This window comes from Tursiops truncatus, chromosome X (assembly GCF_011762595.2).
Source record: "Tursiops truncatus isolate mTurTru1 chromosome X, mTurTru1.mat.Y, whole genome shotgun sequence".
NCBI classification, from domain to species: domain Eukaryota; kingdom Metazoa; phylum Chordata; class Mammalia; order Artiodactyla; family Delphinidae; genus Tursiops; species Tursiops truncatus.
The window spans coordinates 17,268,709-17,285,513 of NC_047055.1; the positions used below are offsets into that span (position 1 = coordinate 17,268,709).

At 51.0% G+C, this 16,805-nt stretch overlaps 1 protein-coding gene and 1 pseudogene across 1 annotated transcript in view; one reads left to right on the forward strand and one right to left on the reverse strand.

Moving 5' to 3' along the window:
• Positions 1–6,838: 6,838 nt before the first annotated feature.
• Positions 6,839–7,151, reverse strand: LOC101333410 (cytochrome c oxidase subunit 7B, mitochondrial pseudogene; annotated as a pseudogene).
• A 5,830-nt stretch (positions 7,152–12,981) lies between these two features.
• HS6ST2 (heparan sulfate 6-O-sulfotransferase 2) overlaps positions 12,982–16,805 on the forward strand; it is a 291,134-nt gene continuing 287,310 nt past the window's right edge. Inside the window, exons 1-2 of the mRNA XM_033849762.2 lie at positions 12,982–13,409; positions 14,273–14,791. Of these exons, the coding sequence (XP_033705653.1) occupies positions 12,982–13,409; positions 14,273–14,791 (947 nt within the window). The remainder of the gene's footprint in view (positions 13,410–14,272; positions 14,792–16,805) is intronic.

Here is a 16,805-nt window from a genome sequence, read left to right on the forward strand (position 1 = left end):
AGGGCAATATGGCAGCATCTATCGCCCTTGGTCATAGCAATTCCACTTCCAGATTTCTGTATAGGTCAGGATAGACTGGGTTATTTTGTGGTAACAAAGAACTCCAAAACTTTAGTGTCTTATAACAAAAAGTGTTTATTTCTGTATGTACACGTGTTCACTAAAAGACCTGATCCTTACAATATGGGTGCATCTCACAAACATAATGTTGACTGGAAGAAGTCAGACATCAAAGAGGACATACTGCATGTGGCAGAATTCTTCAGTGACCCTCCAAGATACCTGGAGCCGGGTAGGCACATATCTGCCCCTAGTTATTCAGTCAAACGCTAATCTAGGTACTGCTGTAAAGGAATTTTGCGGATTTACAGTCCCAAAGCAGTGAACCTTAAGATAGGGAGATTATCCAGGGGAGGCCTGACCTGGTCAAATGAGTTCTTTCAAAGCAGAGCATGTTCTTTGGCTGCTGGCAGAAGAGGAAGTCAGAGTTAAAGCATGAGGCAGGTTGACATTAGAGAAATTCTCTGTTACTGGCTTGAATGTGGAGGAGGCCTTGTGACAAGGAACATGAGTGGCCTCTAGTTGCTGAGAATGACCCCTGGTTGAGAGCCAACAAGAAAACGGGGACCTTAGTCCTACAACCACAAGGAAATGAATTCTATCAACAACCAGTGAACTCTGAAGAGGAACCCAGCCTTAGAGGAGACCCTAGTCCTGGTGGACACCTTGATTTCAGCCCTGGGAGGCCCTGAGCAGAGAATTCAGCCACACTGTGCCTGGATGTTTGACCTACAGAAACTGTGAGATGATAGTTTTGTGTTGTTTTAAGCTGTGGAGTTTGTGGTCATTTGTTACAGTGGCCACGTAAGACTGATACACTGTATGATTCAATTTGTATAAAGTACAAAAGCAGGCAAAACTAATTTACGCTGATATAAGTCACAATAGTGGCCACTGTTGGGAGCTTATTGACTAGAAAGGGGCTCAAAAGAGGCTTTGGGGGTGATGGTAATTTTTTCTTTGGCCGTACCGCATGGCTTGTGGGATCTTAGTTCCCCGACCGGGGACTGAACCTGCGCCCTCAGCAGTGAGAGCGCAGAGTCCTAACCACTGGACTCCCAGGGAATTCCTGATGGTACTGTTTTTTGATATGAGTGCTGATTACATGTGTGTTCAGTTTGTGAAAATTCAAGCTGTACACTTAGCCTATGTTCGCTTTTCTATATGCATATTATACTTCAATAAAATATTGAAACATTTTGGTTTTTTACCAAAAACCCACATAAAACAACATTGTTTTTTTTTAATACGTCAATTCTTATATGTACTTACCAAAAAAGCCCCCCAACCTACAAAACGAACTGAAACCAGTGATTACCCTGAGGAAAGGGAGTGGGATTAGATGTGGGTCAAGAGAATTTTTGTGTTTTCTATGATATTTGAACTTGCATAGAGTTTGCAGTCATGAATGACTTGGGTCACTAAAGACATGAAGGTAGAAGGAAGAGTAAAGCACATGTATCGATCCAGTGTCGTATTTGAGCAGAGTACTTCTTGTCCACAGTGGAGGCACACATTCACCCAGGACTGGAGGACACTAAGACAGACCCAGCCATCCCTCCTGCCCTGTTCCATAACAGTAGCTGCCATTTGTTGGATACCTATTCTCTGCTGGGTCCTGTAAAAGGTGCTTTATCTCTCTAATTTCTCCTGCATACCTTACAAGACAGCTGATTAGGATCATCCCCATTGTACAGAGGAGGAAACTGAGGCCCTGGAAGGCTAAGTGTTTGCCTGAGGCCAGACAGCTAGTAAGGAGTCAGATGGAGATCCAAATGCTGGTCTGACTCCAGAAAGTGTGTTCTTTCCACTATAGTTGCCACCTCCTCCCATGGTCTTATTGATTCTTAGGCTGGGATACATCACTGTATTATGATTCATTCATTCATTTTAAACTCTGAGTCCCTAACTCCTCCGTGGAGGTAACACCTGAGGTGTTTCCCAGATTACTTTCTTCCCCCTTACACGGTGAAGTGCACCTCCAGGCATGGGTGAGATGTCTGGGAGAGTGGGGCTGATATAGAAGGAGAGACACAGTGTCTTAGACAGGATTGACTTGGACTTGATATTGACTTCTTAAAATTCCCCAGGGTGACTGGATGCTTAGGGTGACTCAGTCTCCTCCTGGGGGCTCGGCTCAGCCTAGCTTCAAGCCACAGGCTCTGTGATGTGGATTCCGGCTTGCTCTCAATATGATCACCCTGTATAGACTATATTAATAAACTTGGTGCAAGCACTGTAGACATGGAAAGTGAAATCCTATCCCTGCCCAGGAGATTCCAATCCTCAAGGCATAAGGGCCAAGCCATCCATCGAATTGCAAAAGACTTACACTGGAGGCAGCTGACTCGAGCCTGGACTTGACTCGGAATTCACTGAATACCGGAGAGGGAGCCTGTTCTGCAAAGGCACTCAGGTTACGGAGATGAAAGAGCAGCCTGCAGCACTTGACCAGAGCCTTTGCAGCGAACTTTTGAGAATGAAGGGCAGGAAAAGGATCTGCTCAGGGCACTCGGTTTCTTAGGCTTTTGGGGACTTCTTATGTTCTTTTACATGAAGAACAGTCTGTAAATATTCCTAAGAGGGACCGCCTTATCATTTCAGATCAGTTTCAGGGGTCTTGGGGGGAGGCACAATTCAGCCTGAATATCCTACTCTCCGCTTTTAATCCAAGTATTAGGCCACAAACTCTAGTGTATAACAGAGCTCAAAGAAGGCTTAGAGAATATAGTAATGTCTTTATAGTGAATAGTTTATATCATACTAATTCTCCCTCATTTGACAAAATCTGGCTGTATCAACTATCCAGGTTTTGATGAAATTAGTGTTGAATAAAAATTTTTCCAGTTGATATCCAGCATAAAATGTCTGTTTAGGATGTTATAGAAGAGCATCTAACGCAGATGGTAAATCACATCTAGCCATACTTCCAGACGCAGTCAACAAAGAAAATAGCCTCTCCTGCATTCTGGGTTTGCATCATCCTGGCAAATTACTGTTGTTCTCGTTGTTGGTTTGCTAGCATCTCAGCTGGAGTAGGATTTGTCCTTGATAAGAGAGCCAGAAACTGTTCATTTGACAATTCGTTATCTGGCTCTCTTCCAGAAGACTCTGGAACACCAAATGTCAGTTTCTTCTTTGACTTGCTACCAAACCGCTGGCGAGATCTGGAACTATGGAAACATTTAGGGTGAAATGCTGAGTGTCTTTTATTTTACTTGAACTGTGTCTGTCCCGCTCGCTCTTCTCCCTGGAAAAAGCAGCTTATTGACTTGGTCTGAAAAATAAGCTATTTGTTCTAATGGAGCTGTGGATGTTGATACAAACTGTGGTGTGCTTGTGTGGCCACATACTGCTCCCTTGATGAAAGACCTCACAATGTCACGCTCTTGGTGCCATAGATGGAGGGTTGCATTTGTAGCTGGGGAGAGCTAGGACACTTAAAAAATTTTTTTTATTTTACTGAAGTATAGTTGATTTACAATGTTGTGTTAGTTTCTGGGGCACAACAAAGTGATTCGGTTATCTATCTATCATCTATCTATCTATCTATCTATCTATCATCTATCTATCTATAATAGTTTGCGTTTGTTAATCCCAAACTCCCAATCCATCCCTCCCCCACCCCCTCTCCCCTCCAGACTTGGCAACCGCAAGTCTGTTCTCTATGTCCGTTTCTCTATGTTCTCTATGTTGTATGTTCTCTATGTCTGTTTCATAAATAAGTTCATTTGTGTCATATTTCAGATTCCATATGATCTAAGTGATATCATATGATATTTGTCTTTCTCTTTCTGACTTCACTTAGTATGATAATCTCTAGGTCCATCCATGTGGGTACATATGGCATTATTTCATTCTTCTTTATGGCTGAGTGGTATTCCATTGTGTATATGTACCACATCTTCTGGAGCTAAGACACTTTTCATACAACCTCGTTGACAAGGAAGGGACTGGGTCACTGGGCACAAGGAAAGGCGATCAAAACAGTTTCTATCAGCAAAAGTTCCTCTTTCTGGGATGCAGACAAAAAGGAGGGGAGAGTGGATTGACCGGCTTTTCCAGGCCTTTCCGCCTGATGTTTTCTAGGAAACCTCTGACCGTTCCAGCCCACTGTGGAGCGTCCTCAGAGCTTTCACTGCATTAGAGCCTGTGTCACAGATTAGTCAGCGGCTCACTATCCTCAGGTTCACACACGTTGGCTGTATTTTCTTACATCAGTGGTAAGCTCTCTGAGAACGTGGACCAGTCTCTGTTGAAGATACTGGGGTACCCAGTAGGATATAGTTAGTGCAAAGAAAACATTTTAAAACCATATATTGTCAAGTAAGGGGAAAACTAACATCTCTTGAGCACCTACTCTGAGCTAGATCCTTTGTGAGGTGCCTGGGCATTACCTCATGTTGGCCTGTGTGCTTGGGTGGATCAAGGGGGTGCTCAGCAGTGGCAACTCCGTACCAGCTGTGTGCCCTTGACCAAGTTCCTTCGGCCCTAAGGCACACCATTTTCCACACAGATAAAGTGAGAACAACGACGGCTGCCTCGCTGAGTTGTTATGAAGGTCCAGTCAGTGTCTGTGAAAGTATTTGGTCAACTGAGAAGCCTTAGACCAAATATTATTGCTATTGGGAGCTATGGAGAAGTTTTAAAAATGAAGCTAAGGTCCCAGCCTTCCAGAAGGTTATTGCATAGTGGAGTGGACAGAGTTGCTTATGACACTTCCAAAAAATAACACTATCAGATAATGTGGGTGACGTCCCAAGGTTGTGGGCACGTTGAGTTACCCAGTTCGCAGTGTCTCCATCTCTGCTTCCCTCTTTACTAAAATTCAGACTCTGAGCCCCTACCCTCCATCTCCTTCAGTGCTCTCAGAGCAGGTGCATGGACAAACGTGTGTGCGTGCGCGCACGCACACCCACACCCACACACACACACACACACCCACACACCATGATCTCTCTCCGCCCAGCTCTCCTGCCTAGGATGAGGACTATCGAAGTCTCTCTCTCTCTTTTTTTTTTTTCTTGCGGTGCGCGGGCCTTTCCCGTTGCGGAGCACAGGCTCCGGACGCGCAGGCTCAGCGGCCATGGCTCACGGGCCCAGCCGCTCCGCGGCATGTGGGATCTTCCCGGACCGGGGCACGAACCCGCGTCCCCCGCATCGGCAGGCGGACTCCCAACCACTGCGCCACCAGGGAAGCCCCTATCTAAGTCTCTTGATATTCCATTTGGGGACGTGATCTCTCACACTCTTGGAGCTGGATGAGGATCACTGGGGCAGCGGAGTCACTGTGGAGTTTGACAGATTTGGGTTCAAGTCACAGCTCTGCTACTTCCTAGCTGGGTAGCTGTAACTCTGTAAAACCCAGTTTACTCATCTGTAAAATAAGTACAACAGAAGTAACCACTTCATTGAGCTGCTGAGCATGTTAATTAAAGGAGAGCATGTAAAGTGTTTAGCCACGTGCTTGAAACATAATAGGTGTTGAGTCCGGGAGCTCTCACTGGCATAGTTTGCTAAACATTCTGGAGTCAGCCTGCAGGAGACATGACCGTGGCCATGACATGACCATGGTGCAGAGCACTGGAGCATCCTTGACAAAATGTTGCCCTCCCCTCAACCGCCCCCCATTACAATTCTCACCCTTCATTCATTCCTATCAACTCTTCTCACTGGGGACTTGAATATTGTCTTCTGCATCAGCTAAATCTTTCACAAGATGGTACCCACTGAGGCAACTTTCTTCGGTGCAGATGAACGTTCAACGTGTCTTTTACCAAGTTCATTTTCCCCTGCGGCTCTAATGTTGTAGCTTTCTGCATTCTCAGGCCTTTTGGCGAAATGTGGATTTTGAAAATGTGTACGTAAAAAAGTAAGTCCTTTTCCAGGTTTTGCTCTCAAGCCCAGTTAAGTCTAGTCTGGCTCGCTCTGATTAAAAATTAATTTTCATTTAGTCTGTGACATGTATGATTTCTCTAAACTAATTTTCTCTTTTCCTGGGTGGTTCTTCTAAAACATTCCCCTTCAAGCCCATTTGAGTGACAAAGAAATCCTTTTCCTGGGAGCCACTTTGGCCTCAAGGCTAGCTTCCTCCAAATCCTTTGCGTTGCTCTGAGATATAATTTTCAGCTTTTGTATTTTATTATTCAAAACTGGAACTCCCATGGAGACCAGTCAGGAGATCAGCAATGGGTGTGCTTCTGTCTTGCAAAGACCCCAGAGTAGGCAAACAAGTGGGACGCTGTGGACCAGGCAAGGCCATTCTTGGTTTAGTTATTAGCATTGTTAAAACCACCTAGGGCTTTTGTGTCAGCTGGAGGTCACTTCTCAACACTTTTCCCCAGTCCTTCAGTTTTTTTAAAATATAAATTTACTTATTTTATTTATTTATTTTTGGCTGCATTGGGGCTTTGTTGCTGTGCGCGAGCTTTCTCTAGTTGCAGTGTGCGGGCTTCTCACTGCAGTGGCTTCTCTTGTTGCGGAGCACGGGCTCTAGGTGCGTGGGCTTCAGTAGTTGCAGCATGGGGGCTCAGTAGTTGTGGCTCGCGGGCTCTGGAGTGCAGGCTCAGTAGTTGTGGTGCACGGGCTTAGTTGCTCCGTGGCATGTGGGATCTTCCCGGACCAGGGCTCGAACCAGTGTCCCCTGCATTGGCAGGAGGATTCTTAACCACTGCACCACCAGGGAAGTCCCAGTCCTTCAGTTCTTTTTTTTAAGTTTTCAAGTGTACTTTGTTTCTACAGTCACGCCATATGTTAATGGGTACATAATGCTTTTTACTTGGCATCAATTATGAGTTGATTTTGAAACAATTCAGTATGAAACCAGCTGGGATGATTAGTGTTCTCTCCACTCCTTTGGGGTGACTCTGCAAACAGGGGACAGGTTCCATTCTATTCCAATTTGTGTTGCTGTGTACGCCCATACAGCAACGTGGAAAGTGGCTCCACTGGCTAATACAGCATTACCATATTCATCATGGAAATCAGGTGCCCGCTTCTGGTGGTTCTGCCTTGCCATTGTTTGCTGAATGCTTCGAACTCCGAGACGATTTAGTGCGTTTTTGGCCAAGGGAAGCATCGTGAAGCTGAAGACAGAAAGGCGGTAACTCCAGTCCTTCAGTTTTGACTTCACCTTCCAAGTCGGTAGAAGCCCGGAAGGCTTATTTTCAAGTTTCTTTCTTACCCACTGCTCTAAGAAAGTTTGCTCCTTATGAAAGTTCTTCTTTTGCTTTTCAGACTCAGCCACTAGCTGGAGGGTCATCTTCGGTAGTGCATTTTTGCCCACACAAAGTGGGGCCCCTCCTCAGCTCTTTTAGTAGCTGGCGTAGCTTAGATCACAGCAAGTGCCTGCTGGGATGGGCCTTCAGCGTCATCTAATGCAGGCCCTCGGTTTACCAAGGTCAGCAGCTAAATCCCAGAGACGTCAAGAGACTAGCCCAGGGTCACACAGTGAGCTGGAGGCAGAACTGAGACTCTAACATTGTTTTCTTGGGCTCCGGCTTGGCGCTCTTTTTACTCGGCCACGGTGAACGGGTGTTGGCGGCCCAGCTCTGGCTCATACAGATCGAACACAAAACTGACTGTGTTTTTCAGTCTGACCGCTGTGGTTTGCTCAGCTGAACAAGTTGAAACTGCTCTGGCCAGATCGACCGTTAACTTTTGAAGTGAACGGAGTTGAAAATTAGTGTCAATAATTGACAGTGGGGCTGGCCCTGTAAGTTCTGCACATTCTTGTAACCCTTGACTCTACTCCACCTCAGCTCCCCAAGCATCTCCTCTACTGGCCTGTTACGCATCTTTCATCGTGTCTTATGGTCGGGATCATTCATTGGGGTCATGCACTGCCCTCTTTTTAAAAAAATTTTATTATTTATTTTAACATCTTTATTGGCATATAATTGCTTTACAATGGTGTGTTAGTTTCTGCTTTATAACAAAGTGAATCAGTTATACATATGTTCCCATATCTCTTCCCTCTTGCGTCTCCCTCCCTCCCACCCTCCCTATCCCACCCCTCCAGACGGTCAGAAAGCACCAAGCTGATCTCCCTGTGCTATGCGGCTGCTTCCCACTAGCCATCTACCTTACGTTTGGTAGTGTATATATGTCCATGCCACTCTCTCACTTCTTCCCAGCTTACCCTTCCCCTCCCTGTGTCCTCAAGTCCATTCTCTACATCTCCATCTTTATTCTTGTCCTGCCCCTAGTTTCTTCAGAACCATTGTTTTTAGATTCCATATATATGTGTTAGCATACGGTATTTGTCTTTCTCTTTCTGACTTACTTCATTCTGTATGACAGACTCTAGGTCCATCCACCTCATTACAAATAACTCAGTTTCATTCCTTTTTATGGCTGAGTAATATTCCATAGATATCTTTTTGAGTTAGTGATTTTTACATTTGGTAGAAGCACTGCCCTCTTTCCCCTCTTTTGTAGATGTCTCCTGCCAGGGGTCATGTGGACATGTCCCACCCCTCGGCGCGATTAAACGGATCAGAGGCTTTCCTCCTCCAGGGGACACCAGCCAGGAGAGCACTGGAGAGGTGTGGAGGGAGGGTGAGAAAAGACAGCAGGTAAAGAAGACGGGTGGGGGCAAAGCCAGCCACCTGTCATTAAATGTGCGTATGTTACTGTTGTGGGAAATGCAGCCAAGAGCTCAAACCAAAGATAGAGTCAAAAGGGAAGAAGAAGGAACATTTCCTCAAGTCTACTCCTTCTAGGAACTAGACTGAGTGCGCCCCAGAGATTATTTTTGTTAACTCATACAACAACCCAGGGAGCTTGTTATAGCCCCATTTTCACGGATAAGAAAGCTGAGGCTCTGAGGGAGGAGCTCAGAGAACCCTGATGAAACCCCAGGCTGATGAGCTCTCCAAGCCTGTGCGCTCTCCTTTTTTAAAAAAAAACTCATTTCAGATTGGCTTCCTCTTTACTATACCCCTAAGCCAGCTTTTGGAAGGTACCTGGTCAGGCTGTTTTCTAAGATTGGAGACTGAGGCCCAAAGAAGTGATGTGACTGTCACAGGAGCAGAATCTGACCTGCTGCCTATGGTGGTTTCCAGGCCTTGGGTCACCATGGCTTTCAAGGCCCTGCCTGAACTGACTCTTCCATTGGCTGTCAGTGAGAAGTGGTGGTGTCACTGTCAGGGAAATGGTGGGCAGCTCCCATCAGGAGAAGGGCAGCCACGGGTCTGCATGTTCAGAGTCGACCGTGAACCCTGGTCCAGTGCTTCTTTCTCTTGCCTTTGCACCACACGTTCATTCAGCATACACTTCACCCCGGCATCCTCCTCCTCTTTTAATTCCTTCAGCCCCATGGCTTTTTTTTTTTAAAGCTAAACAAATAAAAGTCAATGCTTCGTGGGGGAAAAATAGACAGTGGTTGAGAGTGCTGTCTATAACACACTCAACCTGTTTAGAATATTAAAGCTCGAATTTCAGAGCAGCGCTTTCCGTGAAGCACTGCTGCTCATTCAGTTTGGAGAGACGCATAAAACCAGCAACGAAGTGACTCAATACTTTGCATGCCTTCAATCTTTGTGACAAAAATCGCCTATAATTGAGAGTATGAGCGTTTTTTTGTTTTAAATTAGCGACAGCTGGAAAGACAGCATTGCGGCGAATGCTCAGGCTAAGGGGAAAGCATATTTTTTTTTAGTGTTTTATGCTCTGTATAAAGAATGGCAGCACTTTCTTCCACAGTGAGTTTTCAGTTTCTGTTTCAATTTGAACAGGGGACCCTGCTGTTACCCCTGCCACATAGGCTCAGAACAAGTCCAGCTGCTGATGGCCCGGTGCGCCCCCCCCCCCCCCCCCCCCCCCCGCCATGTGAGTGTCACAGAAAGCAGGGAGGACCATGCTCTCACCTGCAACAAGGCGCTGAGGGCTTGGCAGCACTTTGGCCCTGAGAAAGACAAGAAAAGTGTGTGACTTACCATGTGAGAGCAGGAAAATGCCCTTCAAGGCACAACACCGACTTTGCCTTCTTACAAATAGGGAAGCTGAGCCCAAGAGCGAACAAGTATCTTCCTCGGGGTCAATACAGGGTCTCATTCGCAGCAGTCAACACAAGAAGCCAGGTCACTGGACTCCCAGGCCAGCGCGTTCTCAGCCATCTCCTGCTCTCCTCTCAGACTCCAGCAAAACCAAATGCATATTTGGGAGCGCAGTGCTTAGTATGCAAGCCAGCCTGACCTTTATGTTCCCAGAATCGGCAACGTTTTGTGGAAACCATGGAAGGACAAGGTTCCGGAAAAATAATGAAAAGCACACCACACTGTGGAGACAACCAGAAGCCCTGATCAGACTGTGGAGTCGTCACCTTCCAAGTCCTGAATCCCAAGTATACACACACACACACACACGCACACACACACGCACACACAGAGACACGCAGCAACTCAGGCTGCCCTAAGAAAGGAGATGCAAAACCACAGACCTGACAATTCAGCCAGTTTGCTTCCTCTCCTGCCCCCCTCCCCAATCTCCAAAATAGGGCTGATTTCTAGAGTATCAGGATCTCTGTTATTCAGTTCCTGAGAGGAACCGGTTCCTGGGAGGTGGGCCTAGCCCAGCGCTGCAAGAGGTCTCGGAACGTCCTGCCAAGGTCCAGGCCTGGCCTCAGGAGAACGTGGCGCTTTGGGACACACACAGGAAGAGTTCCCTCTTCTTAGCAGGGAGCCTCCTCACCCCAGGAAGGGTCCTCTGAGACTTGTGGGCTCCCCTACTGCCCCCCAAAGTTTCTTCCCACTTTTAGGAGCCCTGATATATGAAATCCACCATGAGAGATTCACTTCTTTCTTTTTCTTATAGCATGAGGGTGGAGGAAAGACTTGTACATGCAAATATCCTCCAGTGAGCTGGTGTATATATTCACACTAGATTGTTAGTGACATATCTGATCTCAGAAACCAGACTTTACAGCCCCTTCCTGTTCCTTCTTTGCACAGAGCAAAACCACCAACCTTGCTGCCCTTTGCTCTGAGCGTCGGACTGTATGTGAATGTGTTCCTCTTCGTGACCCAAATGACTAAGTCCTGATTGTTCCCTGTACTGGTTACCACTCTCCCACCCCCACCCAAGGCACTTCCCCATGTTCCAGTCCCACCGATATCTCTCAGAGTAGAAACTCCAGAGTTAGTTGCTGGGGGCATGAACGTGTGACCCACTGTTCCGGAAGTGTTTCTCTGGGGATCCACTGAATGTCATTATGATGGTGTAATGGTTGGGGGGGGTCCTCAGATGGCACCATGAGGAGAGCCACATACTGGAGAGAACAAAGAGGTTGAATGCGTGGCCTGGGAGAAGGTACGGACAGCTGGCAGGCTGAGCTCCTGAGGGACCCTCGTGGCTCCCGTCACCTGCCCTCGCAGACATGTCCTACAAGCCTGGGGGCATCAGGGGAGCTCTCAGGGAAGCCAGGAGGTCTACCTTGTAAGTTGCTGCATCTGGCTCCTTGGTATAAGTCAGAGTGTTCCCCCCAGGATGCTCCGGACAGGTAAAGTGCCTGAAATGCAGGTTTCTCAAGAATCCCTCATGCCTGTAGCCAGACAAAGGGTCTCTCACTGTCCCCGGTAGGTTGGGGGCCACATGGAAGTCCAGCCAGGACTGGGGACATCTGGGGCGGGGGTGGGGGAGGTAAGGGCAGGGGGCACAGCTGTGAAATCGCCTGAGAAGAGCCCCTGCCTTCACTGGCCCGTGACTCAGTCAGCACCTCTGAGCTTAGAGCAGCAGGTAAACACTGCCTCATATTTGGAATTGCCCAAAGGCCATCCTCACAGTGACCCAGATGGCCAAAAAGGAGGAATTGGTCCTATTTTACGGAAGAGGAACCTGAGGCTCAGGAGGGGCAGGTCATTATCCCAGGGCTGCCCAGCAAGGAAATGACAGAAACTCAGGATCCCCAGACCAGCACTTGCTGCTTCACTACGCAGAGAGAATAGAAGAGGGACGGAGCAGGGTTCAGTGAGGGCCCAAATGTTCTGAGGGAGATCGTGGGAGAGGCTGTCTCTGGAGGGACTCATCTCACCGGCCCCCACCTCCCAGACGGCGCTGCTCTGAGACACTGCTGCCACCCCGTGCTCCTTCTGCAGTGGTGGGACTAGACAGCGGTGGGCACTCATTCACGGAAATACCAGTTCCCGGTATGCAGCAAGCTCCACCCGAACAATCGGATGGGAACCGTCCCCGAGTCCTGGGGACCTTGTTCTAAATGGACATTCCTACTTTTCTTGCTAATGCTTACATTGCTGGTCCTGCATCTGAAAAGAGCCTTTTGGACACTTGGCTTGAGGATGGTCTGCACCTATTTATTAGAAAAGGTGCTGTTAGGAAATGGATGGCTTCCTGGGTTCAAACGCTGAGGCTCTGCTGTGTGACCTGGGGCACATCCCTTTCCCTCTCTGGGCCTCAGTTTCCTCATTTGTCACATCACCTTGGATTAGATGGCCCCCCTAGGATGTAGTATTTAGTCATGTACGTTCCTTTTAATACACCTTATATGAGTGAAGGCTTCCCGTAAGCACGGGGCTTGGTGCTGAGGATTGAGCAAGAGGAGGGGGAGTAAAGGCCAGTCCCTGCTGTAAAAAAGCTCAAATTCCCATTCTGACACGTTTTTTGGTCATGCTTTTCCTTCATGCTGACTTACCTTTTCAGAAAATGCCCCCGCTTCCGTTGGAGAATGGAAATTGGCAAGGAGAGGGAAAAGGTCCAATTTGCGCCTTTGCTATTTTAGGGGAGGTTGAAATTACAGGCCAGAGTGTACTGATGTGCTCACTGGAGTGACCTCCGTCCTCCAAGACAGGAGAAGACCCAGGTCCTCTGCTTGTTAAGTGGTTTGAGCTCTTAGGCGTGAGGCATTATTACATAAATTCAAGCTCGCTCCAGATCCTTAGTACCCTGAGTTGCCTCAAGGGGGTAATGGCACTGCCTGCGTGTGCAGCCCGGGCGCTCGGGCCGCCGTTGCAACCGGAGCGAGAAGCGCCCGCCCGCACCACCTGTCCCCGCCGGCATTCCAGAGTAGAGGCCGAATTGGCAGCAAGCCGGCCCGGATCAGTCGCCGCCTCAGTCCGCGCGGGCCCTCCTAGGGGTGTGTCTCGCGGATTCAACTCCCAGCCGCTCCTGGACGAGCCCCTAAAGGCTTCTTCCTCTCTGGCGGGAGCCGCGCGCGCCCCTCTCTTCGCGCTGCTGGCCCGAGGCCGCCGCAGGCGGATGCACGACCTCAGGAGACGCTGGGACCTGGGCTCCCTCTGCCGGGCCCTGCTCACCCGGGGCCTGGCCGCCCTGGGCCACTCGCTGAAGCACGTGCTCGGCGCGATCTTCTCCAAGATTTTCGGTCCCCTGGCCAGGTACGTTTTAGGCGAAAGCGGGACTCGCGCTCCCGGGCCAGGGCGCGCGGGAGCCGTGCGGGAAGGGAAGGCAGCCTCGAGGGGAGAGAAAGGCGCAAAGTTCCGGCTGGCCCGCGGCGGCCGGGCTCCGGGGCTCCGGAGGGGCGCGGCGCGCGTTTGGCTACGCTGTGGCTCCCTCCCCGCGCTTCCGCGGGCACCCGTAGCGCAGCGTCTCCGCTAGCAAGTCGGGCTGCCGGCGGACCCCCTTCCCCCAGGGTAACTCCGAACGCCTGGCTCCGAGCTCCCTTGAGGCGTCCCCCAAGGTGGGCAACCCGTTGCGGGCAAGAGCAGGGCTTCGGGGCGCACGGGGAAGGAGCCCGAGAGTCGGGCTAGGCGAGGACGCGGCGGCGTGCGCGCCAAGGGGACTGGGGGCAGAAGCGCCAGGGAGAGTCCGGCGGGCGAAGCAGGATGGGGATGGGAGTCACGGAGCCACCGAGAGTGGAACAAGACGCGCGGGGGCTCGGACCCGTGGTATGAGTTGAGGAGTGGGGCAACCGGGTCAGGCGGGGTCCCACGGGTACGAAACCCCGCGAAGAGGCTCCGGAGAGCTCTGGCGCTGGGAGAGGGCAGGCGGCCAGCGGGAAGGAGTCGGGGGGAGGGGGGTGTGTGCGGCAGAAGCCACAGCGCTGAGCCTGCCGGGAAGGAAGGAAGCGGGGAAGGGCGCCGCCGCCGCCGCCGCCGCCGCCGCCGCGGTGGAGTACTCGGTGCCGAGGGGAGGGGGAAAGGGGCGCTACGGCGGCGCCAGGGGGAGGGAGGCGGTACGGGCGCACGGCGAGCGCGGGCAGAGCTGCGGGATTGACGTAAGGAGCTTGGGTTTCCCCCAGCGTCGGGAACATGGATGAGAAATCCAACAAGCTGCTGCTGGCTTTGGTGATGCTCTTCCTATTTGCCGTGATCGTCCTCCAATACGTGTGCCCCGGCACAGAATGCCAGCTCCTCCGCCTGCAGGCGTTCAGCTCCCCGATGCCGGACCCGTACCGCTCGGAGGATGAGAGCTCCGCGAGGTTCGTGCCCCGTTACAATTTCAGCCGCGGCGACCTCCTGCGCAAGGTAGACTTCGACATCAAGGGTGATGACCTGATCGTGTTCCTGCACATCCAGAAGACTGGAGGCACCACTTTCGGCCGCCACCTGGTGCGCAACATCCAGCTGGAGCAACCGTGCGAATGTCGCGTGGGTCAGAAGAAATGCACTTGCCACCGGCCGGGTAAGCGGGAGACCTGGCTCTTCTCCAGGTTCTCCACGGGTTGGAGCTGCGGACTGCACGCCGACTGGACCGAGCTCACCAGCTGCGTGCCCGCCGTGGTGGACAGCAAGCGCGACGCCAGGCTGAGACCGTCCAGGTGAGTGCGCGCCCGCGGCGGAGCGGGGCCCTGGGGCGCGGGAGCGGACCCGGGCCGCGGCGGACGGAGGGCCGGGAGGCGCGGCTAGCCGCTGCCGGCGACCCAGGGAGCACCTCGGCGCCCCTGCGGTGGCGCCCCGGCGCGCGCGCTCGTGGCGCTGTGGCGGCTGCAGGAAGCTCGTCCGTTCCGACCTGGGACGGCTCCTCTCTCTGCCCGCGGGTTGGCCTGCTTGGCGGCTGGGAGTGCGCGCTGGGGAAGCCGCCAGGAGGCCCGGGACGAGCGCCCCCCGGCCGCCGCCGGGACAGGGTACAGCACGCAGACTCCGCACTGGAGGGCCCGAAAGAACTATGTTCTGAGTGCAGCGTCCCTGAGCTCCTCCAGCCTTTCGCTTCTTTTCTCCGCACCCAGGTTCCCAAGCCTCGTTTCGCTCTCTCTTCTTTCCCGCTCCCGCATTTCCCCTCCCCCCGCCTTTCCCCTCGCTTCCTCTATTTGCCTTTTTCTCTTTTCGCTTTCTCGTGCTTGGGATCTTGGTCAACTCCTGGCCGCTCGCTCTTTCCTTTTCCCTCCGTTTTCCTCTTTCACTTTGTTTCTCGTTCTTTCTTTAACCCTTTTTGTTCTTTCTCTTCTTTCCTGACTTTTGTCGCCTCCCTCCTCCTTTCTCTCCACTGGCTCTGCTCTCCCTGGGCGAATGAATGTCCCTCTGCGGCTGTTTGCGGACACCCAGAGAGAGCTCGTGGTACCCAGCTTGCGCCCCGCACTACTGGCTGCACGCCGGGCATCAGCGGCGCTTTGCGAGTGCGAGGGCCACCCCGCGGGTCGAAGGGCAGGTGGAACGCTGCCCCGGATCCCATGTGGGGCTCAGTCTTGAGAAACCTCTCCTGATTTACAAACTCTGAGCCCCGGAGCAGGGCGCCGCCAGCCAACTTTATGAACCCGGGGCTGAATCGGAAAGAGCTGTTTTATGAAAAGCCACTTGCTTTTGAAGCTAGGGCATTTTCCTCCAGCCAGCTGCAATGCCCAGTTGCTGGAGGTCATGGATGCCATAAAGGGGGGAGGAGTAGGAAGGACTCTTTGGGGTGCAGTTGCCCGCAGTCAGGGCTCCCATTCTGCGACTCTCCCTAAAACAGATGTGGGCTGCGGCAGGCAGTCCGGGGAATGGACAAGGAGAGTCTCGTTGACGTGGCCATGCTCTCTGTCTCCCCAGCGAGGTGACCACAAGGGTCCTGGAGGCTGCTGCTGCTACAGAGGCTGCTTCCCTGGGCAGGCTCCCCACTCCCTCCTCTGCCTCCCCAACCCCTCATGGTGAGGGCTACGGCCATATTTTGTTGATGCCTCTTGGAATGCAAGAGCCGGGCAGTTTCTTCTGTCCAGCCCCAGACGAATGGAGCGCTCCGACTTCCTGGTCACCATTGAGATTTAGAGGAAACCTCACCCCCTACTCACTTTCCCTTCCCTCAGTTTACAGTGTCCTTTTTGAATGCTGGAATTCTGGGAGAATCTGTTGAACTTTCATTTCCCTTCCAGCACTAACCGTTTTTTTTTTTTCCCCGACCTAAGAGAACCTTGACCCTAGGAAGGTTGCTGCCTCCATCTGTTGCGAGAATTGTGTAAGCCATTGTCACCACAAGACTCTGGTGTTTAAGACGTTCCTAAACAGTTTGGCAATACTGAAAACAATCCCTCCTGCTGATAGAGCCTGTAGGTTTTGTGAGGGGTGGCGATGTAAAAAGCTCTTGAGGGCAAAAATTGAATTCCACAGCCATGGCTGTGGCACAGGAATAAAAATGAAGTCTTGGCCACTGTGGACTCCCTGGCCCTGTTTGGAATTCCTCAGGGCACATGTGCCTTTTAGAATCCTTTTGGACATGTAGGTCAGGGTGTGACAGGATCTGTAGACACACATTATTATCGTGGTCTTGATTGTGTATCTGGTCTTCTGGCAGATTACTTCAGAAATTTACCATAAGATAACCAGGCCCCCTCAAGGGGAGGGTTCAGCCTCTTGGACGGCCCC